This window comes from Zootoca vivipara, chromosome 2, assembly GCF_963506605.1.
Source record: "Zootoca vivipara chromosome 2, rZooViv1.1, whole genome shotgun sequence".
NCBI classification, from domain to species: domain Eukaryota; kingdom Metazoa; phylum Chordata; class Lepidosauria; order Squamata; family Lacertidae; genus Zootoca; species Zootoca vivipara.
In genome coordinates, this window is record NC_083277.1 from 90,745,148 (window position 1) to 90,772,052 (window position 26,905).

General features: G+C 45.0%; 1 protein-coding gene across 1 annotated transcript in view; it reads left to right on the forward strand.

Moving 5' to 3' along the window:
• The window catches only part of QRICH2 (glutamine rich 2), a 41,761-nt gene extending 33,400 nt beyond the window's left edge, over positions 1-8,361 (forward strand). Inside the window, exons 17-20 of the mRNA XM_035099114.2 lie at positions 966-1,134; positions 4,570-4,657; positions 5,238-5,363; positions 8,002-8,361. Coding sequence (XP_034955005.2) covers positions 966-1,134; positions 4,570-4,657; positions 5,238-5,363; positions 8,002-8,129 — 511 coding nt within the window. The 3' untranslated portion in view covers positions 8,130-8,361. The remainder of the gene's footprint in view (positions 1-965; positions 1,135-4,569; positions 4,658-5,237; positions 5,364-8,001) is intronic.
• Positions 8,362-26,905: the final 18,544 nt, after the last annotated feature.

A 26,905-nucleotide genomic window follows, 5' to 3' on the forward strand; every position in this document is an offset into this window, starting at 1 on the left:
GGCTTACTGTGAAGTAAGCAAGTATAGGATTGCAACCTAATTTTTTTTTAACATTCGGCACCAAAACCAAATTACTATTGCACCTGTTCCTTTTAACCTCTCTGCAGCCACAACAGAAGGTGGTGCCGCAGTCCTTCCACCTTGCTCATTTCCTGTTCCCCTCTTGACCACCTTCTCCCCAGTTATAGCATCCAAAAGGAAAGTCCTGCCTGGTCTAGCTCAAGGGTAGCCTCCAGAAGAAGCTGGACTCCAGCTCCCTTCAGCCCCAGCCAACATGGCCAACGGTCTTTAATGGAGCTGCAGTCCAACAGCATCATGTTGGTTATCACTGGTCTAGCTAGTAAGCCGTGAATGTGACTGATGGGTGGGATTCCCAGTTGGGTAAGAGGACTGGGTGGGTGGGTGCTGTACTTTTATAAGCTGCTTAGAAGACGGGATTTCCACATGCAAGGCTTACCGGCTGAGATTCTCATCTTCTGCACAGTTTAAAGATGTGGTAGCCCACCCTGGTCCCCCCTTTTCACCTGGCGACTGTAGTGAAGTGAGAAAATAAAGAATAAGGCAGGAGGAGTTGTGGCTGTGTGTTGGTACAGCTGGTCTGTTAAAGAATTGGTGCAGCATGGAGAAGCAAAGCCAGCACTAGCAGTTGGATGAGTATACAGATTTTTGTCACGATCCCTCAGGTACCTATGTATGGTTTGGGGTGTTGTCCTCCAGAAACCAGGTTAGTGTAGTCAGTTCGGTTTCAGACTCACTGGTAGTGGGGAGCCAGGGGAGCAAGAAGACAGAGCACCCGTGCCTTTGACAGTTGTGTAAAAGATGCTGCAGTTTGTGTCACAAGCTATACTTGCTGAAGCCCCACCTTCTACAAACCATTCAAGGTTCAAGAGCCTGCTCTTTTGCATTCGGGCCCCTTACACACTGGGTTCTCCCAGTTTGACCTGTTGACCCTTGATTCCTAACAGCGACAGGCTTGCCGATATGTCAGACTTCAGCTACATAAGCGTTCCTCGGCACTGCGGAGGCAGCCACACCCTCACTTACCCATACCGGCGTTACGGACGGCTGCAGCAGTTTGCACAGCCTATGGCGCCAGTCCAACCGGAAGAAAACGCCATGTTGGCGGTGATGAAGGTAATAAGAACTGGGGGTGGGGAGGAAGACGGAAGGTGGGGCGTGGAAGTCGGGCTGGACTCATAGCTGACCTGTAGGTTTTGGAGCCTACAAGGGATACACAGGCCTGCACTTGCTTTGCATGATCCACTTCACATAAGAGGGAGAAATACAGTCTGGATTGCACCGGGTATTTGCTCATCCTCTGTCCATTTGCTTTCTTCACATGTAACTTTGAACCTCATCAAATTTATTTGATTTTTTTTTAAATAACACAGAGAAAAACTTCCCTCAATCAGTTTTGGCAATGCTACGCTTAATTTTATAAACCTCAGGCATGTTTGTCCTGGTCTGCTCCCCACCCCCCACCCCAAAAGCTCCAGTGCTTTCTTTTGTCTCAAGGGAAGTGCTGCAGCCCCTTGGCTTCCTGCACCTTTTCCACCTCTGCAATATCCTTTTGGAGATGTGGCAGCCATAATTCTACACAGCATTCCAACCAAATTTGATATGAAGGCCCTGTGATATCTGCAGGTTTGTTTTCAGTCTCTTCCCTATTAATCCCTGGTAAGGGATTTGCCTCCTTCACAGCTGCCACATACTGGGTTGACCTTGAGTTTTTTTCCACCAAGATCCAGAGACCTCTTCCGTGTCACCACCAGTTCAGGCTGATCAAACTTTACTTTTGCCCCAATGTATGTACACTGAGCTTCCCCTTCCCATTTTGCTGCCTACCTACCCCGTTTGGAAAGATCCTTTTGCCTCAGCCAATAAGGAGGTTGCCACCTGCGCACACAGTACCTGCATGCTTCAGTGCCTGTGGAGAGCCAGTGTCTGAATGTGTGACTAGACAGTGTCTGAATGTGTGACTAGAGGGCGAGGGAGCATTTCCTTCCTGCGTGCTGTCAGCAGCAGACATGGCTGTGGTGGTTGTCAATGGAAAGGGCCCCACAACCCCATTCCCTTGTCCTTTTTAACAGGGGGGGGGCTTATATGAGCTTCCCTACTGAACTTAATAGTCAGGCAGGTTTATATGGGAGATTGAAGAGGAACAAATTTTACTGCTCTTGGTCTTAAGAGAAACCACATACTGTATATTCCTGCGTATCAGACTACTTTTTAACCCAGGAAAATCTTCTCAAATGTCGGGGGTCGTCTTATACGCTGGGTCGTATTTTTTATACAGTGAGTATATCACAAACTCTATATTTTAACTGGAAAAGTTGGGGGTCGTCTTATACGCCCAGTCACCTTATACACTGGAATATACGGGTACTTTCTTTTTCCTGACCATGATCTAACTCTTCTTTCAGTATTAGAGACTTTCCTTTCCTTTCCTTCATAAATTTGCACTTGTTCACATAGGCTCTTTGCTACTACAGTATCTTCTGCTATTTTTTTTTAGTAGAAACTGAAATGGGGCTATTTTAGGTTCCCATTTCAAGGCTTTTCTACTCTTGCATGTGGGTGGGGGACACACATTTTCAGAAATGCAAATGTTATAAAACCCAAGCCCACAATTCCGAGTGCTGTGTAAAGGCTGAGTACTGGAACGGCAACATTAGATGGAGGGCAACACAATTATTGGACTGGACACACTTGTTGACCTTGAGGAAGTTGCCGCCTAGGCTTATTTCAGACCCTGCAAAAAGGGAATAATGTATTATCTAAATGAGAATGAGAACAAGATCACCGTGTGTAGAAAAGACTCCTTTCTAGCTGACATTACAATTTTCTCTTAATGGCAGGACTAATGGCTTGGTATTGTTCCTGTGATACACATTTCACCTGCCACCAGCTTATCTCTCTCTGAATTATGTAACATAAAGATAACTGAAAAACAAATTTCCTTTTGACCACACTCTCCCGATTTCTTTTTTTATTATCTTTTGTTAGCAAAAAGTTAATTTAGATTGCAAAATGTTTTGTTCATCCTTACTAGCTCAAACCAGTGCTAGTTCTAGGCCAGTATTCCTACTCTCATAGTGCTTGTTGCAGCCATGCAAGAAATACAATGACTAAAAGGTTTGGAGGCTTCTTGTGCACCAGGATACATGTCCTGATTGTGGGGGCTCAAAAGGCCATGTATTTGTTTAGTTCCTTTTTTTTATCTCAAATGTTCTTCTCCCCCAGATACCCAATGAGATGCCCACCATCCATAGTGCAGCCTCTATCTTGATCTCCACAGCCTTGGCCTCCTTTCCTTACCTTCCATATTTCCCTGACATTAAACATGCATCCCACCTCTCTCCCATGAATGGCACTCAAGATAGTTAACCACAAGAAATTAAAACAACTAGAAAGTAAAAATATTGGAACAGCAGAATTCTCCCTTCTCCAGCTTTCAATTATCTCCCACCCCCACCCCCACCCAAAATTGCTCAAGCTCCTCCTACTGGTTGGAAATTTAAATGTCACACATGAGCAATATTGAAGTAGTCGTCCTGCCTGTAATCCAAACCTGCATGATGGACCTGCTTTTAATTTAAGACATACTTGTTCATCTTTTATTCTCTCTGCTTAGAAAAATGTAAACATATAGCTCTCTTGGTCTGGCCTTATCATGGTACAGAGCCCAGTACAGTTGTGGATTACAGGCCATTAGTTCCTGTTCTTCTCCCTTTTCTGGGGGCAAAGTATAGATTTCCTCACCAGTGGCTGGAACTGGGCTCTTTCATTAACTTTTCTAATTATTGAGGTTTTTAAGACATTATTATATTGTTGCATTTTTAAGTTGACAACCATGGCATGTTGGATTTACATGAAAGCTGCCAGTCTAGAAGATGAGAGCTTATCTTCCACTTGGGCTGAAATCTTACAAATATATGCACTGGGAAACTATGGTACTTCTGATGTCAGAGTTTTAAACCAGTAGATGGAAACCAAATGTGATAAAGGGTTGGGACAAATTCAGCTTAAAATCCAACTTGCCTGTTACATCATTGACAGTCTGTATCTGTTCACTGCAGAGCAGGGATTCCAACGTTTCCCACACTTTCTCAGTCAATGGAACCACCAACAGATTGCAACCTAGAGATGAAGTTTCTACCTTTGTAAACTCCTTGGTAGCGTAGGGCAGCCTCCTGCAACAATGTATGCCCTCCAGATGTTTTTGGACTCCCATCTCCCATCAGCTGCAGTCAGAATGGCCAGTGGTTAGGGATGATGGGAGTTGTAGTCTGACAAAATCTGGAGGTTGGCGGTAACATGCAAACAGGTGTGACTGGACAACAGGATTAAGGCAGAGATGGGCAGGGAAGTTGTCACAGGATCAGGGAATGTAAAAGGCAAAGCAGGGATCACTAGGTTCCAGCCTGGCCCACCCTACTGTCAAAATGAGAAAGCTTTTCACCATTGAGACTGGTGGAGTGAAACTGCAGGACTGGTTTGTAATCGATTTTTTAATGTCTGCCCTTGGGGCGAAATTGAAATCTGCCCTGTGCTTGCATTGATTCTTAGCATGAAGAGGTAGATATACTGGGTCTTGATGGTCATATCTACAAAGGACGGATGGACGCGCAGCTCCCATCAATAACTGGAAAGGACGGTAAGTGTTACAGTCCATGTGCGGACACTTTGGGTAGATTTTGTTAACCCTTTCATGAACACTGTTCAAGTTACTAAGTGTTAATATGCAGAGCTGGCTTTACCTTGCATGGAACAATGTGAAACATTTGCCTTGGGTTGCAGAATGCAAAACCAGCACCCCGCTGTTGGTTTCTATGGCTAGGGGTGATTAAGAGAAAAAAAAAGAGAGAGCTCTAGTTCATCTCTTGATTGACCCTTACTCCAGTCTCAGAGCTGGGAGATGTACAGCAATTGCCAAATGGTTTACTGCAGGGATGGGGAACCTGTGGCCCTTCAGATGTTACTGGACTACCATCTCTATCACCTCTGATCATTGGCAGGCTGACTTTGGTTGATGGGAGTTGCAGTCGAGCAACATCTTGGCAGATCAGATCGCAGGATCCTCGCCCCTGGTTTACTGAATAAGCACATCTGTAAGAGACCCGATGCATGTAAAAGGATGACTCTTGTTTGGCTTCTTTAAATCACTGCATCACTATTTATATGTGTGTAGCAGAAATACTGAAGTGTCCTTCCACCCTCTGTGCTTCTCCCACCAGGTACTTTAAGACCGAGAAACAAGCTCATTCGGTCGTCCTCACAAAGGCATCATCCCACGCTCAGTGACATTGCCAATCTCCCAATTCGTCCCCACACTGCCAAAGTGTCTTTGCGCAGCATGTCAGGTAAGTTCCGAACCAGGTCAGGATCCAGAAAAGATGAGATGAGACCCACTCGGATAAGATAGTGAGGTTTCTTCAATTTATAGACTCACTCTGGGATTAATATAGGACAGTCCACACAAATGGAGAGTCTGTGAGACAAACTCTGTTTTTATATTGGTTTTATACTATACCTAGGGCCCCTGCAGACATCCTTTTTATGCATTCATGATTATTTGTGCGAATGGTGACATTAGCACTGTTATATGTGATTTCTGTTATCATTGGTGTCTACATTGGACATGCAGTTTTGTTTCCAAACGTTGCATGTCCTATAATGTCCTGCTGAAATCTGGTAACTTTTCATGCCCATAATGTTTGGGGTGGTGATGGATGATCAAATTTAAATCCACTACTAATGCATTGTTAATTGCATCAATGACATGTTGCAGAATACACCTGCAAAAAAAAATAAACACCCACTAGTCTGGTCGGCCTTAAAACTGTTGTGGCTTTCCCCAAATAACCCTGGAATTGTAGTTTATAGAGGGAATCTTGTTAAGAGAGCTGTAGTTTGTGCACACTCTTCACTGAACTATGTTTCCCATAATCCCTTGAGCAGGGGAGATTTCAGTTAAGCCAGTTTTAAGGCTTTAGAGTGGGTATTTCCTCTGTACAGTCTATAGGCCAGTTCCATTGTACATCTTTGCAGATTTTGTGCTCGGGGAAGTAGCTTCAAGTCAGAATCATGCAGGTTCTTTAATTATTATTATTTTTTTTTTAAAAAAAAGGGGGCCAGCAAATGCTCCTAGTGAGGACTATCACTGGTTCACTGGTTCTAGGTCTGCTTGCAATCTCCGCGCCTGCCAATCCATCTGTCCATTATAGAGAGCTTCCTTCTGGTAGCACCGTGGTGCTGAACGCTCACATCTGAGATGTAATTGCAAACACAGTCAGTTAGAACAATTGGACTGTGTGCCAGACTGATTGAAGAGCACTGCAGGAAATCATGGGGCTGCTTAGCATAGCCCAAGAGCACTGTTTACTTAGCAGCAGCGCACCTAACCTGTGGAAATGTACAGAACCTGTCGGTGAACTTTGCCTGCCCTGTGCGGCGAATGTGGGGGAAGAGTGGAAGGAGCAAGGTTGAGGGTGAAAGGGAAAGTAAAGAGCCAGTGGCTGCGGGAGAAATTCTAACCACCAGGATAAAATTATCTCTCTGCTCAAAGCCGGCAGTCATTTTGCATATAGGAATGACAAGAAGGGCTTTTGATGCTCAACCCCATTACACCTCGGCTTGAGGGCTGCTTTACATGTTACAAAATTGGCAGTACACTAAGTGTACCCGTGAAGTATTCTGTAACACATGAAAGGCAAATATACTTTTTAAAACTGAATGTGGGAAAACAAGTATACATTGTGAGAAGACTGGACCAATAAAGGCCTTAAAGGTGTTAGGGGTGGGTGAGAGATGGGGGGGTGATGTGTTTCCTTGGGTGGAGTACATATGATGCAGCAGGTATATTCTGTTCTGTGCATAACAGTAGAAAAGTTGCCAACAGGATCTGGACGATCATTCCTCTTCTCTTTAGCAGGAGATATAGAATTGCAAATGCAATACTTCATTTTCCATAGTGATTTCTAGCACTGAAAACAAATCCTGGGGTTAAATGCTTCAGCCAAATTAACCCTGCCTCCATTCAGCTACTGACTGAGATGCTGCTTCCTTTTAAAAACCTAGATCAGTCGTCACAACCCCCCCCCCCCCGAGTCTAAAATGTTTGTCACAGTAAATGGGCCAGTGCACATAATATGCCAATTTTGTGCATCACTTTTCACTTGCAAAATAATTTTTAGAAATAAAATTGGAAGCCTTCAAACTCCATGTAAGGAGGCATGGGTCTTGAGCCTTCTGTTGGTGAAAATTCATGCCTCTAGCAGTCCAAGTCTGGCTAGGTGAAGCATCAGGCTTTCTGCATGGGACCTACATCTTTACTTTTCTAGCAGAACCAAAGCCATCTAAAAAACTAATAAATTTGCCTTCAAGGTCATAGTGCTGGGCAGACCTCTTATCCTCCTGCCCTGTTGCTGTGCAAGACAACAAGTGGGAGAGTGCTGCTGCACTCAGCTCCTACTTTTGGGCTTCCCACAGGTATCTGGTTGGTTACTGTGAGAGCAGGATGCTGGATGAGATAGGCTATTGGCCTGATCCAACAACCTCTTCTTCCATTCTTAACAAGGTGATTGTAAGCTCTCAAGGCTACTTCCCACATTATAAAATAAGCTGGCACAACCATAAATGTAAGGAATTGTGAACCTGGTGCCTGCTAGACGTTGTTGGAATACAAACATCATTATCCTCGATGATGTTAGCTGGGGCGGATGGTAGCTGTAGTCCAGGCATAGGCAAACCTGGCCCTCCTGATGTTTTGAGACTACATTTCCCATCATCCCTGACCACTGGTCCTGTTAGCTAGGGATGATGGGAGTTGTAGTCCCAAAAATGTCTGGAGGGCCAAGTTTGCCTATGCCTGCTGTAGTCCAATGGATAAAATATTGGCTAATCAGTTTCTTACACTCATAATAATTAGGTCTGGGCTCGTAGTCCAATCCAGTTCTACAATTCTATGATTCTGTCTATTGCTGCTGTTCTATGTTGCAGCTAAGTCTACAGGGGACAAATCCACAACCCATTTGCGGATCACAGAAGAGCCCGGATTGCAGGACAGAGAAACCATTGAGGTACGAATGACGGTTCCCTCAAGACACTCGGATGAGCAGTCAACATAAGCACAGACCCACCAGCCTTGTGCCCCAATGAAAGCATGGTTCTTACAGATGAAAGCAAGACAATAAAGAGTGAACAAAATATGAAGAAGATCATGCAGACATACTGCTGCCACAGGAACACAGCCTTCTTGCTGTGCTTTGCCTACAGCAGGTGCAGTCTCTCTTGGTTCTTCCATACAGTGATGTTCCCAAGGGAAGGGCTGGGCTGGGCTGGGCTTGGGACCAAATGTGTTTGGAGGGGGGTAGCAACATTTCCTTCTGTAGAAACCAGTTTTGCTGGGTCTGCGGCCATTCATTTTATTTGTCCAAGGAAATTGGTTCGTCAAGACAAATTATTCTGTTCAAACCAGTTAAAAGAGACAGCTGATTTAAAGTCTCAACATCTTCAACGTCCTCCTTTTCCTCTTGTTGTTTCTTATTCCAGAGCCAGGCACACATTGGCCACTGAAATAAAAAAGGTTGCTGTGACATAAAGAGAAATCCGGTTTAGGGTCCAGCAAATTGCTGCCCCTGTTGACTTTAGGGAAGGTGGGGGGGGGGGGAGATACAAGACTGCAGTGGCTGAGTGGAGCACTGCATGTCGGGCTATGTATTCTTTATAGTTGTTGCAGTTTTATCTTAGGAAGTTAATAGAGTTGCTTTTGGGTTCGGCACGTTTAACTCATGACAAAATTTATCACTCCTACGTTCATTAATAAATATGGAATTCATAGCTTTCACCAGAGTCAGTAATTCAGATCTGTTTCCAGAGTGGAACTATTTACTGTTCAAAATTTAGATGGCCATTTATGTTTGTTTTGATGAAATGCACACCAGTAAGGATACCTGTAAGCAAAAAACTAGTTCTCATTAGGGATTGAACATGCTCAGCAGGTTCCTGCTAAAATGTCTACCTCTTAAACCAATCAGGCCATGCTCATTGGAATGTATGCAGTGTGAAAAGATGATATGTGTTCAGTTATTTGGCAACCAATGTAACATTTAAATGGGTTTATGTTGTTGGCTGGCATGCCGTGGTCATCTTAGTCCTGTGATATGACTGGGCAAGTAAAATAGAAACCTCATACAACCCAAAAATAGCAGAGGAACTGTGGGGAAATACACGTGGGTTTCACAAGGTGAACATTTATTTTCCTCGTCTCAAGTATGGGTTTGAACTGATCAGTGAGTTGAGCAAGCTGCAAACTAAATTCCACTTCTGTGTGGCCAAAACTTTCACCCCCTTGCAAATCTTAAATCATCACTTTGGAATTCCAAAAGCTTTCCAAGCCAAATAAGCGTTGGGTGGAAAACATAACATTTGGTTCCCCAGTATGGCTGCGGATCTTTCAGTGCCTAGTTACATCATGCAGAATGCAAGCAGACTGGGAAAATATCACAGGCTGTCTCTTAAGACAACAGAAGGGCGATATCGAACTGTTCACGCGGAGGTGCTATCACACAGTAGAATGAGAGGGATATTGGCCGAATTGTTCTTGGAGGTCAGCATGGGTAAGTTACCAAGAACTGTGTTTTAGCAACAGTTCTGTGCACCTATTCAGTCTTCCCCTGACGGCACGGCTGGCACCAGAGAATGAAAGTGTCAGGCATTTGCAAGGGCTGAGAGAACAGTAGCAGAGCCACTACATCAATGCTCTTGCTGTCTTTTATTTTATGCAGGACACTCAAGAAGCTTAAGTAGCAGTGAGAGAGAAAAAACTTCCCACCACTCTCCTGCCTAAACACACCACACAAAGCAAGAGGCTTTACCTACCCTTGCTCCAGAGTTACCTGAAGGACCCGGAGGAGATAGGATTGATCTCTTAAGTCACACCAAGGCCTGCAATGTCACCATATTTTCTGCCCACTGTAGATCACAGGTGTCTCCCCCCCCCCCCCGTAAATTACTGGGAAATGCTTCATAGGGGCTGAGTGCTTGTGAGAGTCACACCTTGGAACTCTTGGTGACCATGGCAGGTAGGTTATCAGCCCATGTGCCAGCTCCCTCAAAATGGGCAGAATATAATAGAAGTAGAATCCTTACAGAGGGGAGAATCATTAATCCAGAGGTGGGGAACTTGTGACCCTCCAGATGTTGCTGGAATACAATTCCCTTCTTCCCTGGCCACTTGCTATGCTATGCTGACTAAGGATAATTCGAGTCTAGTAACCTCATGGTTACTACCCCCTGCTTTTTCCCACCATCATGTGGGGGGGGGGTGTTTAACTTAAGAATTTGTGAATAAATGTGACAAAATTACATTAGTTTGCACAAGAACCACCCATAGGGCTGAAATTAGGACTCGTCAAATATAGGCTACACCTGAAGCTGTGGATGAATCTGACTTAAAATACCATGATGCGGTCAACGAACCAAAGAAAGGAGTGTGAGACAAACATTCCTCAATGTCAAGCTGTTTCAAAGCAATCCATCTAACATACAGCATACTTGGGAGGGGTTTAGTGTTCAAGCAACAAGACCTGCACAGTGCCTGTACTTGGCTCCATCATCGTACATCCTCCCCAAACCAGAACGGTCAGGCTTTTGACAAAAGTCTCAAAAACATTGCCAGTTTATTTTAATTTTATTTAATAAAATTTATACGTGGCTTGACTGTAGAAAAATCTCTAAACAGTTTACATTATGTAAAGTATCAATAAAGTTTCTTCCATGTATGTACAGGAAGCATGTAGGAGATGCACACCAAGAAATGTTTGACATAATAGTCCTCAAGCTTTTTTGCTGCAGTCCATCCTATTGTGCTTGTGATTCAGGAAAACTTTTACATTTGGTGAAAAACATGCTGCTACTCCCCAGACACATTCCTGGGCCCAAAGAACTCTGCCCACTTCAACTGCTCCTGCCAATACCATTTGTATCAAGTAGTCAGAGATCCAAAAACTGTAGGTATACGTGATCCTTCAAGTATGAGACTAGATTTAGTATTTGGTCAAGATAGCCTTCAAAATTCACTGGAGAAAGTCTACTATGCATTTCCCCCCAGAAGCAAACATGGGCTATTGTATTTTATGCGTGCTCCTTTTTATTTGTAGCACTTTCTCCATCCTTAACATGCATTCGGGCAGCACACACATCCCCTCATCTCTACATCCCCCCCAAAATGCCTCCTGCACTTCTCCCTACACCCCCCCCAAACCAAAACCATAAGGCTTCCTTTCCCTCCAATGCTGCATCCTGCCTGCTTTCTCTATACTCTCTCAAATGGTTCTTTCTTAATGTGCTGTTCTCACAAGGGTGGGCATGAGGACCCTCTATTCTCCCTCCACAGTTTGGGCTCCATCATATCGCAAGTCAAACAGAACAGATGCCCACATCCAAACGAAAGGGATCCACCCCCTTCTAGCATAGCACAGTCTAGCTTAAAACTACACCCTGGTCCGACAGAAATGCAACAAGTGAGGCAGAATGCCCAGGGCACTATTCACACCCCAGGATCACACCCTTTACACTCAGAACATGTCCCCACTGCAACCCTATCTCCATTTCTTTGTACTGTGGGCAGAACCTAAGCCAGTAGTTTGCACGCTTGGATCGTCGAAGTGAGGTAACAGCCAAGCTGTGGATAACCACATTTATTTATTTTATTCCATGTGATGAAAGTGGAGGAGGAAAATGCATTTCTTCACCACTTCCTACTGCGCTTGGCTCCTCAAAAGGCACTTCCAGTGAATTTAGTGGGGCCCACTCCCAGGTGTGTACAGGATTGTGGTCAAAGTGTGACGACGAATACTGTGACAAGGAAGAGGTGTTAGTGTCCACCATCATACCAGAGGTAATATGATAGTTTAGGGCAGGCATGTCAAACCTGCGGCCCTCCAGATGTTTTGGACTACAATTCCCATCTTCCCCAACCACTGGTCCTGCTAGCTAGGGATCATGGGAGTTGTAGGCCAAAACATCTGGAGGGCCGCAGGTTTGACATGCCTGGTTTAGGGGATCCCGCACAAGTAGTATGGCATACAGAGCTCTGCCTTCCAACAGAGAGGAATGGTTACCCCCACCCAGCAGCTACTGCCTGAGGCAGTCACCTCCGCCCTGTCTAACAGTAGGGCCAGCCCAGCATGTTAAGGAGCCAGAAATTACAAGCTCTCTCATCCTCCTCCCTCCTTACTGTGGCATCTCTAAGCAGAAGCTCCTTTGGTTTCAAAAGCGGGTTATCTATCTTCTCAGAATGACCAGAGCTGTGGGCATGTGGCCTACAAAGTCATCTGCCTTTCACAATACGGTATTCTGTCTCCGGAAGCAGAAGCATCATTCATAACCCCTTCCTTGGTCTGTTCTCTGGGACTGGAGATAGAACAGCAAGAGCTGGAGACACTTTCACTTCCATATACCCTCCTCCTCGCCTCTTATTTGCCCTCACAAGCTGCCTCCCATTCACCAACGGCCCCTTCCACTCATTGCAAAAGAACTCTTGAGGAGCTGTTGCAACACTCAAGACTGGAACACCGTGTCACTGAGGGGAAACCACAGAGACCTTTCTTTTTTCTTTTTTGCACATTAAAAAGGAAGTTGCAACAGCAGCTTGTGCTTTCTTTTAGACATTGTGAAGGGGGAAACTCCCATGTTTGCACCACCCTGCACAGAGAGGCGTAGGGGCCTAGAGCCAGGCATCCCCAAACTGCGGCCCTCCAGATGTTTTGGCCTACAACTCCCATGAGCCCTAGCTAACAGGACCAGTGGTCGGGGAAGATGGGAATTGTAGTCCAAAACATCTGGAGGGCCGAGGTTTGGGGATGCCTAGGCTAGGCCCACATCTGGAACTGGGGGGGGAGAGACCCATAAATTCCCCCTTTCCGTGTTGTTAGGAAATACATCTTTCTTTCAAGGACTTCAGGCCAACATACATAAATATGGGCTACAAATGGAAATGGGACTTGTTTTCAATTATGTTGTTTTGTCTTGTCGCGTAAAGAGCCATAATATAAAGTGCAAATGGTGCCTGCTCTTGTGTCTGCATGGAAAATGTAAGATAGAAGGGAAAAGCTACATGGGTTTATCTCACTATCCTCACAATATAGCTCTGAATGGAAGTTAGGCTAGACTCGAGAGAGAATGACCTAAGGCCAACCCCAGTGAACTTCATGGCTCAACAAGGATTTGAACCTAGGTCTCCCTGGGTCAACTACACTACACAATATAATAATGCATGTGATGCGTCATCTTTCATCACATCGTGTAATGCGCAACACGAGTTTGAGGAACATGGTGACGGCAGTTCTCTGTCCAGCCAACTGCCCAGCCTCCCACAAAACAGAAAGCCAGTGAAGATGCTTCAGCTGTACCTTCTAACGTTGGACTAAAGAAAAGCCACGTACCCTTGTACAGTAAGCCCCCAGCTTACAATGGAGGTTACGTTCCGGAGATCACACCTAAAACCACATATAGTCCATACACACTGGGTGCAATGGTGCCCAGATTTTTTCCCCCTGGACTTTCTGCCCCTTAAATTTTTTTACATCTTTTTTTTTTTTTTGCAAAGCACATAAAGTTGAATGTGCACAAGTTAAATGTATGTAAGTTGTGGGCTTACTGTACTGCATACCGCACACAAAAGAGCTTCCTAGCATGTAGTGAGCTACTTGCATAAAAAAGTAGCTTTAAAAAAGACTGTAGATTGGATTGAAAGGGACCTGGTCCATTTTCTGCTCTGATCCAGTTTGTATAAAACCCTAAGCCTAAGAAAAAGATGAATAACTGAGTGCACACTATTCCCTCCTGCACTTAGCACTCTGAGGATAACGTTTCGGTGGAAAGAGACATCAAGGCGGCATTCTAAAGAGAAAATGTTTCAATAAGCGATTTTAGCTACTCTCACATCGACTTGAGTGTTCATGTTGAGGATACAAAATTTACCGATGTGATAAATTACTGTGACCCAGAGAAGCTAACTAGAGGGGAGGCAACCCCTGACTTAATCATGAAGGTGCTCAGATCTGGGGCATGTTATTTGCTCCTTTACGTGGTAAAGGTAAAGGTAAAAGGACCCCTGACCATTAGGGCCAGTCGTGACCGACTCTGGGGTTGCGGCGCTCATCTCGCGTTATTGGCCGAGGGAGCCGGCGTACAGCTTCCAGGTCATGTGGCCAGCATGACAAAGCCGCTTCTGGCGAACCAGAGCAGCGCACCGAAATGCCGTTTACCTTCCCGCTGTAGCGGTACCTATTTATCTACTTGCACTCTGACTTGCTTTCAAACTGCTAGGTGGGCAGGAGCAGGGACCAAGCAACGGGAGCTCACCCCGTCACAGGGATTTGAACCGCCGACCTTCTGATCAGTAAGTCCTAGGCTCTGTGGTTTAACCCACAGCGCCACCCGTGTCCCTTGCGCCACCCGCGTCATGTGCACAAAGAGGACTTTATGAGAAGGTGGAGCAGGGGTGCACCCTTGTGTGCCTCCGCCTTTCAAGCCCCTAATATCTACACGCAGGGTGTGGTTGTCAGGCCAGGGGGTCATGCAACAACAATCGCAGTGCCAGTGGCAAGGTTTTGCTTCCCCTTATACTCACAGATACCTATTAATGTGTGTCATGAAGTAGTGATCCTGTGAGCAAGTATTGATTAGTAGTTTGGACGGAAGACTCGGGACAGCGACTCCCTCCGTGACAATGTGTACAATGGTAAGGGAGACATTTATATGGGTGGTAAGATGTTCCCAAAATTCAATACATTCAACAATGAAAAATGAACTCTGTAATATAAGATTACTTGCTGTCGAGTCAAAGGTAGATTCAAAAACGGTCAGATATATTGAAGATGCTCAAAGGTTAGTTAAAACCGTTATATCAGGAACTCGAAAGTAGAAAGATTATCTTAAAATTGGAAAGTTACAACAAAATCCAAAGAAGGCACCACCGTGGTAGACGAGTTGAGTCAAAGAAACTATAAAAGGAAACACCACGAGACAACTTCCTTTAAAAAGTGGAAGTCCTGCCCAAACGAGATAAAACATGAAAGAGCGCAGATACTGACAAAATAAATATAAGCTGATAAGACAAGCAAAACGATGTCAAGAAACACAATGCAGTGAAGATGTTGGAAAGCATAATAAAAGCCAGAATTAAGAAGACCAAGCCTTGCTGAGGAAGTGTCATAAGGACTTCTGCCAAGTCCTGATTCTCCAACCTTTTAGAATTCTTTTGGTGGGCTCAACATGTTGGGGTTGCCATATTTCAAATAGTAAAAACCAGGACACCCTGGAAGTTGTTGAGCCTTTTTTAGACAAACCCCAAAGTTTTTGAGGCTGATTTCCCAGGTATGTGGTTGCGCTTTGCTAGCAAACTAGCCCAATAAAACAATCAGCACATAAATGTAACTGATATAATATTGCAAAAAAAAGTCATTTGCACTTCACATATGATCCACACAGACTCTCAAGGAAGGTTTGCAGGACGGTTGTGCACACTGTAAAGTTGGTGTTACCGCGGCAAAGAAATGTTTCAGAAACCTTTTAAAAACACAACTTGATCACAACTGGCCAGCTCACTGTTGTAAAGGTAAAGGTACTGACCATTAGGTCCAGTTGCGGACGACTCTGGGGTTGTGGCGCTTATCTCGCTCTATAGGCCGAATGAGTCATGTGGCCAGCATGACTAAGCCACTTCTGGCGAACCAGAGCAATGCACAAAAAATACCTTTTACCTTCCCGCCGGAGCGGTACCTATTTATATACTGTTATAGAAAATTATAAGGGGGTTGCAGAACACCATTACTAATGAACAGAGAGGGGTGACCGAACCTGACAGCTGCAGTTACCCAGAATCTCTCTCAACACCACCTTCTTTGCCTCTGCTCCACTCCAGAGACCCTCACCCCTCCCACTTGGACTCAACCCTGCCTTAAGGAAGGCTTAAGGATCAGCATATGCGCACATTTCCACATGACTAGCAACTTGGGAGCCATAATTCCCTGTCAGTGGTATCTCATTCACAATGGAAGACTCCTCTGAACAAAAGACAGTGATCAACTCTTATAAAAATGTTAATTTCTCTTTGTGTTTAGGAATTCACACCTGGGAGGGGTGATAGGAGGACTAGGAGAGGTGTCAAAAGTGCTCAGATTTCTACCTTGAACCCTCCTTTTTTGTGAGGTATTGATTACATAGCTGTGATGTAGGAATGATGTATTGGGGGCGTTTCTTGGTGATGGGAAAACTGATAAAAGTGGAGGTTCTCTTTTGTTCTGGGTTCCTTCCTTGTTCTCCTGCGTGAGGGGAAGGACCCTGTTGCAACAGCAAATAAAGGCTTTGCTTCTCAAACTTCTCTGGTTGGCCTCTGTTATATATTCTCCGACCGATGGAGAACCCAATAAGGCTCTTGTGTACCCCATAAGGGAATAAGAGCAGATTTTTGCTTAGAACAATACCGTACTTGCACTTTGATTGCAAAAGAATGATTTTGTATACATACATAGGGGGCCTTTAAGGGAAGTCCTGAATACGCTTGCACTCCTAGAACAGGAATTGTTTTGAGCAGCCAGCGGGTACAGTTATCAGTAACAAAACCAGTCTTTAGCCTCTGTTTTGCAGCCTTGGTTTGCCATGAATTAATCGAGGAACCCAGTCTCCTGTTTCACCTGTAAGGGGTGGAAGGGAAAGGACGCAGAACTGTGAAATGCTACCAGTGCTTTTCTTCTAGGAAGAAAAGGTGCTGGTAAAAAAAAACTTTTTTGCAGCTCAACAACTTTGGCCAAAAACATAACTTTTGTGTCTGGATTTTCACTTTTTGAAATATGGCAACCCTAGCTAAAAGTGCCTTCTTTTTATGGTTGTGGGTTGTTTTAAATTGTTTCTAATGGTTTAAACCCACCCTGGGACCACACTGTGAAAGATGGCTAATAAATTTAACAACAACAACAACAATATAAAAGAGGCAGTGTTCAAAAACATATGAGATAAAGCTCCTGGCTGGCTGCCGGAACACACAGGAAAGAAGTACAGCTTTTCTTGCATATTGGGGGACAGGGGGGGGGGAGAAATACAGCTCCTATGCACAACATGAAGAAGCACTTGAGAAACCTGCATTTGGAGTCCCTGAAGTATTTTGTGTTGTTGAGTTTGCGGTGTTTGCTGCGTTTTCCTTGGTCGCAATGCCAAAAATGCAGCTTGAACCAGTTGAGAAGTCAGGTGTTCCTCAGGTTCAGGGAGCCACAGCGTCCAGGACTAGATTGATTTTCAATTTGTCATGAGGAACTTTTCCTCATACAACTCACTTAAGGCTTTAGAGCTGGCCCTCTGACAGAGCAATCAGACAATTTGCCCCGCAGCCAGCTTTAATGCACACCCTGGTTTTGTGATTGAAATATCAGCAGACTTAAAAAAACTAATTCAGAATTCCTGTCATCCATGAGGAAGCACAAAAAACTGCCAGGGTGTGCGTGGTGGAGGCAGGGAGATCCAGTTTAACCACCCTGAAAGAATACTGCAGGGTTATTAATGGACAGTTAACTCATAAATAGAATCGTAAATTTGAAAGGGACCCAAGGGTCATCTAGTCCAACCCCCTGCCATGCAGGAATCTCAGCTCATAGCATCCATGACAGGTGGCCATCCAACCTCTGCTTAAAAACCTCTAAGGAAGGAGAGTCCACCACCTCTTGTGGGAGTCTGTTCCACTGCTGAACAGCTGGTTGCCGTTTAAGGACCGCTTAAACTAATTTATTATAGCATAAGCTTTTGTGGTCTAGAGTTCACTTCATCAGAGCCATGAAATGTAGAAGTTGCTTGACTGACCTAATATACCTGCCAACTAAGGTAACCCTTCATGAATCTGATAGCCTCTAGACTATGAAAGTTTTGAGTCATTAAAAAAAATGCATTCATCTTTAATAAACTGTACCAGGACTCTTTTGAGAGACCAGAGGTGGGCACAATCTTCCCTTTGCAACACCTTTTATTCAGCTTTCCGGTACTTTAATTTACATTACTGTGTAAACCCTACTGCCCCCTCTGGTGGTCTGAGAGAAGGCATTCTTGGCTTCTTACAGGTATTACCATTTCAACTCCCTTTAATTCAGGAGTATGATTGCAAACCAGCGCCGTCTTAAGCGCTCCCGGCGCCGTGGTGTGCTGGATCCTCCGGTGCCCACCGGATCCCTTCAGCGCCCTCCCGCCCCGTTCCGGCGCCCTCCCACCCCGTTTCCCAGCGGCCAGTGGGTGGGCGCAGCTCGCGGCGCCCTCCTGGTGGGCCGGCGCCATGGTGCCCTGCGCCACCCAGCCTGCACGTAGGGCCGGGCCTGTTGCAAACCATAGGTAGCTGCCTATGATATTTGACCTAACTAGCCTCTAAAGAGAAAGCAAGGAATAAAAGTCCTAGGGGTGTGCGTTTTGTTTTAGTGACATAACTCGGTCTATATAAAGTACTGCCATTTCCCGTTGGCAGTCGCACGAGAGCCTCAGTCTAGCTAAAAGGTCTGCACAGGACAACTAAAAAATGGTGATATAAATCAACCCTAATTGAATATAAAGGGGTACAGCTTCGCTACCCACCCCAGACAGCTTTTATATCCAAGAAGACCTGCACTGCACAGCAAGGCCGAAGATACGCCTCATTCCTGCTCTAAGGCCCCTTAATGCTATGAACAAGACAGGCCCAATAAAATGGCCGTTGCGGAGGAGTGGTGTGGAGTCGACTGCATATGGGTTAATCTGTTGTCAACACACACAGCGCTTATGAATGAGCACAGCGCTCTGGCCCTTCCTGCTGTCAGCCTCCATTGCTCCCCGAACAGAGCAAGCATTCAGTATGTTGCGGGTGGAAAGGGGGCAAAGGAGCCCTGTGAACTAGCCTATTCATTGCAGCTCTCCATATTTCCCACAGTGTCGGTACATTAAATACATGAGCACATTCAGTCCTGAAGCGAGAGAAAAGAATAGGCCTGGTGGAGTCAAAACAAATGCTAGCCAATGAAAGGCCAACCAAGCAGCCTGGAGCTGTTGGGCCTCCCTGCTAGGATGAGAGCAGCAAATGCTTTCCATACGCGCGTTTGTAAAAATAATTTCTTAGCAATGTGGATGAATGGCCGCAGTTCATCCACGCTACTGCTGCTGCTGCATGTCCAAGGATCTTAGGTTTATTCTGGGGGCGTATCCAAAGTACCAGTGAATACATGCGCCGCCCAAAGAAATTCCAGCATTCATGCAATAGACCTCCTCTATTGAAAGATGAGAACCTATTTCGGAAGGGTGGGCGGGCAAATAGTACAGCTTTTGAAAAGACTGAAACACAAACTTAAAAAAGCAAAAGTTTGTGAGATGGCAAGGTGTCGATGCATGGGGAAAGGGGGTTGCTACTTAGGAATAGGAGTCCTTCCAGGCTCCAGTGGGTACAGAGAATGGCCTAGTCCGCATGCCGTATTAAACTAGAGTTTGTTTTGAAATGTGGTTGAATGTGAACAAGCAGTGTGCTCCTACTCCTGTTGCTTCTACGCTGTCAACAAAACAAGCTGGCGCCTACTTTGTTGTGATGTTCGAATCCGGGCTTGTGGGTTTGTTTCCGCTAAACATGCAACAAGCAGCAAGTCAAGAATAAAGCATGGTTACTGCTTGTGGTTGATTTGAAGAACAATGAACCACAAGCCTGAGTACAGATACCACAATAAGCCAGGCTCTACCTAGTTTCCCAGTGGTGCGACAATATCAAGAGCAGAGCTTCTGGGTGGGGAGCAAGAACTTGCTGCAAATTCACTTTAAACCAGGCATCCCCAAACTTCAGCCCTCCAGATGTTTTGGACTACAATTCCCATCCTCTCCAACCACTGGTCCTGTTAGCTAGGGATCATGGGAGTTGTAGGCCAAAACATCTGGAGGGCTGCAGTTTGGGGGTGCCTGCTTTAAACCATAGTTTGTTTCAAAACTTAGGTTTAATGTGACGTAAGAACCAGGGCCAATGCATGTAACCCTGCTTCTACAGTAGGAAAAAACAACAACTTGGGGTGGTATTCATCCAAGCTTTACTCACAGCAATCACACTGAAATTAGAGATCATGACTAAGTTAGGCCCATTAATTTCAATGGGTCTAATGAATAAAACAGTTGACCACCACCCTTTATGTCACGCACATAAAGAGGAAGAAAGCGGTTAGTACTGGAGATGACACAGGGCCTCCCATAAATGGGGCCGTGATTCTTAACCACATTCTACAGAGCAGTCCCTTGTGCTTGCTCAGATTCATGTGTTAGTTGCAAGTCCCATCCATTATGTATCCCAGTTTGCTACAGTAATAGCTGGTGTGCCTGAAATTTTACAAGTGGGAATCCAGAACAGAATACCAGGCGACTGGATTATTGCACAATTTACATGCCAACTGCCAGAATGCTAAGACATTTAAGGAGCAAAAAGCTTTGCTGCTGCCATTGCATGAAACTGGAGGTGGTGTGTGTGTGTGTGTGTGCGTGTGTGTGTGTGTGTGTCCGACTATGGCAAGTTTTGACTAATGCAAAGTACACAGCGGAACATAGGAAGAGGCCTTATATCAGTTTAGACCCATGGTTCATCTAGCTCAGTACTCAGATAATCTGCCTGTTCAGATTTAAGGTGCTACTGAAGGAATTTTTTTGTTCAGATTTCAGTTAATCAAAGGAAAGATGTACACTTGATTCACTGATAACTCGCAGCTGAATGTATATGGATTTCATTGCCCGGCATCGTGTTTGAGGAGAATCAGGCTCTGTAGTGTTTAGTTTCAAATGCCTCATTCAACACCTGCAAGATGCCAAGTTTCAAACTTGCACGTGTGAACCAATACTAATGAGAGATATTTGATTGGAGGGTCAAGGGGGTGGGCAGGGAGAAGAAGCAACAATTGTAGCTTAGAGCCTAATGAGTAGTTCCCATAAATGTAGACAGAGGGGAACAACCATTGTTTAGAGCTTTGGGCATTCTAAACCTTCAGAGTCACACTGTGCAAAATACACAGGACCAGTGGTCAGGGATGATGGGAATTGTAGCCCAAAACATCTGGGGGGCCGAAGTTTGGGGATGCCTGATTTAGAAGAACCGGCACCTATCTAACATAGGAATGGGGAACTTGTTGGGGCCATGTTAACCGGGGCTGATGGGAGTTGGAGTCCAGCAACATCTGGAGAGCCACAGGTTGCCCTTACAACTGCGAAGAAAACAACAAAACAGGCAGGAAGACTGAATCCTTTTGCAATGCTCAGGGAGGGTAAGATTCTGTGCACAGCATAGTCTTTTTGTCCATGTTCGTAACTAGAAGCAGCAGGCAAACTAACGCAAAACAGGCATGTACAGTCAAAGCATTAATGATACTGGTAGCAGCAAACTTAAAAAGCACAGTAAACGTGCCTGACAAGACTGTCTGTTTAGTCCAACGTTTTGTTTCTAGTAGTTAGATGCCCCTGGGGAGTTCACAAACAGGGCATGGAATCTTCCTCTTTTGCTTTCCCCCTAGTATACTGCCTCTGGTCAGAGTTTTCATTTACCGGTAGTTACCATGGCTGATTCTTATGGGTTCCTTCCTGCATTTGTCTAATCCCCAGCTTTTAAAAGCCACTTCATGGAGGTTTGTTCCTCCTGGAGCTTCACTAGAGCATCTTTCTGCAGAAAGGAAACACTATACAGTACATCGATAAGACATTTTTGATGTAATTAGGGATGGGTGTGGATTTTTTAAAATGCTCTTTTTTAATCAGCATTGTTACTGACTTTAAATCTCTGATAGAGGATAAGATATACACTCGAAGCACTGAACCCTTTTGCCTGGTGCAAGGAAGCGAATTCATGCGATTTCCAGGAATCTGCCACGTGTTGCAAGAAGAGAAGAGTAGACACAACCCGGTGGGGAGGCTTACGCAAGAGGGCAACTCTCACTCATAAAAGGCCACAGACAGCAGCACCTGCCAAGCAACTCTCAAGCAGGGATGACACTAGATCCCTAAGCTACCCCAGCCAACTAGGACTGGGTTTCTGAGGTCCTTTGGTGACAAGGGTCAACGGTGTCACTGGCTCCATCACTTAAGTCACTGGTTGCTTCACCCTTCTCCAACTTCCCATTGGTTGACATTCTGCAAGGCTATTTTCGGATTTGTTCCCAAAGCACAGCCAAGACACTGGCTTGTTATTGTTCAGCTTCTCTCTCTGCCTTTGTGCAAGAGTTATAGTAAGTGTGACACAGCCAAGGTTTTTTAACAGCATTACAGCATTCAAGGCAGCTTCAGTTACTACTGGGAGAAAAACAGCAAGCTTTTCTCCAAACCACAAAGCTATCAAGCTAATTGCGACTACGGCCAGGCATTCTGGGGGGAAACCCCCGATAGCCTACTTCTGAAGCAACCCTTTCACAGTTGTGGCATGCAAAAAAACCCACACAAATTGGTGGTCTGTCCCAGTCCCAGACGATGAAAGCAACAATCGAAACACATGTGTGCTTTGTAGCACTTTAGAAGTAGAAACACTTCTCTTATTTTCTCAGAATCCCCTATATAAGAATCTTGAAAAAGGTGAGTCAATAGCACCACCATCCTTGCACAACAAGGCACCTACTGAGGTCGGGTCAGATAGATTTGAGTAGAGAACTTCCTGGCTCGCTGCTCAGTTGCTTAACCGCTACATGGCACCACCTCTTAGCTTTGGACTACGTTTCTCTGTGCCCGAACAGTGCTCCTCCTACAGCATGAGTCAACAAATCTAAAAGTCTAGAAGCACTTTTTTGGTGTGTTGCAAGATCTAGATGCCAACAACTTTTACTTCAAATTAACATACAGAATCAATCCTGATTAGGGCACCCAAAGCACTATGTCTGCACACTTTATCCCTGCCAGTCTATAACGTCAGCCAGGTCAAGCTGCATAACGTGCCTGATCCTTATCTGTATTGACAATGCCTGCGACTGTGGCGCCATCAGCAAACTTAATTAAAAACCCTCCTACTGCCATTACCCAGGTTACTACCCAAAGTATTTCCTAACATGGGTCCCATGACTAACCCTTGAGGAATGCCACTTGGTACTTATCTCTAGCATGGAAGTGCTTTGTTCTCGCCACGAATTCCTTACCCACTGCATGATACCAGCACAAAACATTAAGTTAAAGGGGGATAATATGAGCTTTCTGTCCCTTATCGTATCAATGGTTTGCTGAACTAGAGAGACATAGGTTTTATTTGACCAACTACTGATGTTCGCATTGCTGAACCCGAATTTTGATTTACTGAAATCCAGAGAATGTGGTTGGGTCCACATTTCCCTAATTAAGGAAAATCAGCAGCAATTTTAAAAATATATCAGATTAGGGTGCACCGATCCATTCTACATTGCGTTACCTACCAAAAGCATTCTAACACTCACATAAAATCTACTCCATCACCTTTAGAATTCTTGCTTTTACAGTTTGGTCCGGGCCTTGTTTCCCTCTGAAATTAAACTAACAGGTCTGCGGTTACCTAGGCAACTTATTCCCTCTTGTTACATATAGGCAATATATATAACCATCAAGCGGCAGCCACCAGGTTCCGTGTCAATCTTCTATTTTACAACACCAGCTCCTTTGACACTCTCAGTGGTAGATCAGTGTAGGAGTTCACATATATTGAACATAAACTTAACCGGAAATAAGTCTCATTAAAAGCAATGTGACTTATAACAGCCCAATACTTCTGAAGAGGCATGGTTTAAGAGTTTCAAGGTGTGCTTCCAACAAACGGAGCAAATCTTTCTCTATGATCATTACTGTGACTAATAAGAGTATTCCCTGTATATTTATACTACACTGTACCTGATCTCTCTCTCGCACACAGCAACTGAAGCACACGTGTAGTAGCAGCAGTAAGTTGACGCAGCAAATCCTATACGTCAATAGCGAACTCATTCTCTTAAGTGTGGCTCCTTCGGAAGCTAGAAAGGACTCCATCCATGCCTAGTAGGAAAGAACTCTCCTGACAGGTTTGCAAAAGTATGAAAAACAAGGGTTAGGAAAAACCTAAAAGGAGAACCCCAGAACAAACCAATGAAGACTTTAGCATGTTGAAATGAAGCGAAGCGTCCCGGAAAAGGGAATGGCCGGCTTGTATTATGGGGCAGGAGCATTTCACACTGCAATATTTCATTGTAGGCCCCGTGTTTTCTATATTTCTTATGTTTACAAAGCTTCAAGTGTAGCTACACCGTTTGTAATGCCCCTATTAAAAATTTTAAAAATACATAACTCTAGTTGCCCACATTTTTGCAACCTAAGACTCGATTGAAGCTGTTCTCCCACTCCCACCCCAGAGTTAAACAAAAGCAGTCTGATGAACGGCAAAGGCCAGAAGACTTCCCAAAACAGAAGAGCAGACTCCATTCCCCTCCTGAAACAATTTCCCCCACAGCTGCCAAGTTGCTCATTTGCTGCTTTCAGGAAACAGTTAAGTAGTGCATCAGCAGCAGCTGCCTGGAGTTTAACCTCTTTTATATGTAATGCTCCACTATAATTTCTCAGCTGAACGTGGACACAGTGTGAGTCAGCCTGACTAAAGCACAGGAGGGAGAGGACTTCTTTGAAGAAATGAGACCATCAGTGGCCAAAGCATTCTGATCTATTGGCAGAACTACTGCATGAGTGTCAATGCCCCTAAGGCAACAGCTGTCACACCCATATTATGCACACACAATATCTAAGCCACTCTTTTATAAATTTACTTTTGACTCAATTCATTCTAATAGCAATTTTGGGTCTTTGCAACATTCAAGCCTTTGGGTCAATGATACTGACAATGAGGACTACACACACGACCATTTAAAGTAAGAGAAATGATGCTATGGTTTCCCCTGTAGCCTAAAGCCAGATTCCAGATTTTATATGCCACGCTAGGCATGTGGCACACACAGCAGCTTCGCTACAAGCCAGACTTCGAACATGCTTTTTAAAAAACAACAGTAGTGATGAAAACCGAAAAACAGAGGAAGAAATCCTCATGTGTTATACCAAATTTCTCTCTGCCAAAGCTCACATCACTTGAAGCACACAGACAGCAGATGCTGCAAAGACATTTTCAGAAGCCAGCCAGGCTGTAACTTTCAGCTCCCCTCGCCTCCCATTTCAAGCTCGGGTTGTTGGTGGGAACTCATCACAGGCAATAGTAGAAAAAGACATCTCTCAGAAACTTCCGATTGGTTCAAAATGCAGCAGCCAGATTACTGGCTGGGGTTCCATTTAGAATTTATGCAACCCCTTTTTCAAACAGTTGCACTGGCTGACAGTTCTTTTCCGGGCCCAGCTCAGGGTGTTTTCACACATTTGTGTTTAAAAAGCCTTCAACAACTTAGGCTCCAAATATCTGAAAGACCCTCTCCATCCCTTCCTGACCTTCTCTTGACAGTTCCACTTGCCTCCAAAAGCGCAGGGATTTTTGGGCTGAGAAAGGGCTCTCTCTGTGCCAACCCTTAGATGTAAAACTCCCTGATCACATAGGTGTGTCTTGCATCTTCATTGTATAGCTTTCCCCATATGCTGAAGACACACCTCTCCCCTGCCCCAACTTTGGCAGCTAGAGTATTTTGTTTTATGGGGTCCACCTCTTTTGCTGACTTTACACTGTTACGTTTCATTTGAAATGGATAGATTGTGGAAGGTTGAACAAGAGGGTGAAAGGTTGTTTTCTGCTGCTCCAGAGAAGCGGACACGGAGCAATGGATTCAAGCTACAAGAAAGAAGATTCCACCTAAACATTAGGAAGAACTTCCTGACAGTAAGAGCTGTTCGACAGTGGAATTTGCTGCCAAGGAGTGTGGTGGAGTCTCCTTCTTTGGAGGTCTTTAAGCGGAGGCTTGACAGCCATCTGTCAGGAACGCTTTGATGGTGTTTCCTGCTTGGCAGGGGGTTGGACTGGATGGCCCTTGTGGTGTCTTCCAACTCTATGATTCTATGGATGTGTTTGATTTTTTCTTAGTTGTAGAGTTCATTGCTGTGAAGTCAGTATGTAAGAAATTGTATGAACAAACCCTGAGAATGATGAGCTGCAGAACTCTGCACCTACTCCCACAATTTTCATTGCTTGTGGAAAATGCAATGCCATCGGCATAAGTCCAGTAGCAACATTAAATTTGAGGCGGAGCTAGGGGGCTTGAAAACAAACACACACAAAGCAAGTTCTTTAGAATCCAGCCCATCCAGTGTACTTCAAAGAAGCCCAAAATAACACCAGCTTGGTGCTTGTGGACGCAGGGAGTCAAAAGAATTGTAGCTTAACTATGCTGCATATGAAAAAGTAAGGATCTAATTTCTCAAAGAGGGGTTCTTGGAGAAGGTATTCAAGAGCATCAAGAGCCATTTCCACACAAGGGCTAAAACCAGAGAGGGAGATTGTAATTCTCCATGGCAACAAGGACATGAGAAGTGGCACCTCTAGAAGTTTTTTTAAACAGAGAAGCAACCCAGAGGCATTTAGGAAGTCGGATACAGCAGCACATGGGCAAGCTTGGGGAAGGGGGAGGGGAGAAGACAGTGTGGGGCCAGGTGCACTACCTCTACCCCCTGAATCTCATCACCTGCTACAAATTGGGAGAGGACAGCATCATGCAGAAACCTGAAAAAGTAGGGACAGAAGTAGCATGCTCAACCCCCAACAAAAGCCTGGATAATATGTTAAGCCTATAGCCTCTTCAGTGGCAGAGCTTCATGCTCCAGCACGGGGGGGGGGGCAAAGAGCAGACGGGGGCAGATCTGGTGCACGTCCCAGGGGCATTTTGCGCCGCCTGCGTGGGCGTGGTGCCCAGTGCGGGCAGGGGGGGCAGCCACGATGGCCCCCCACCGGAATTGCACTGCAGGGGGTGGTGCGCTCCCC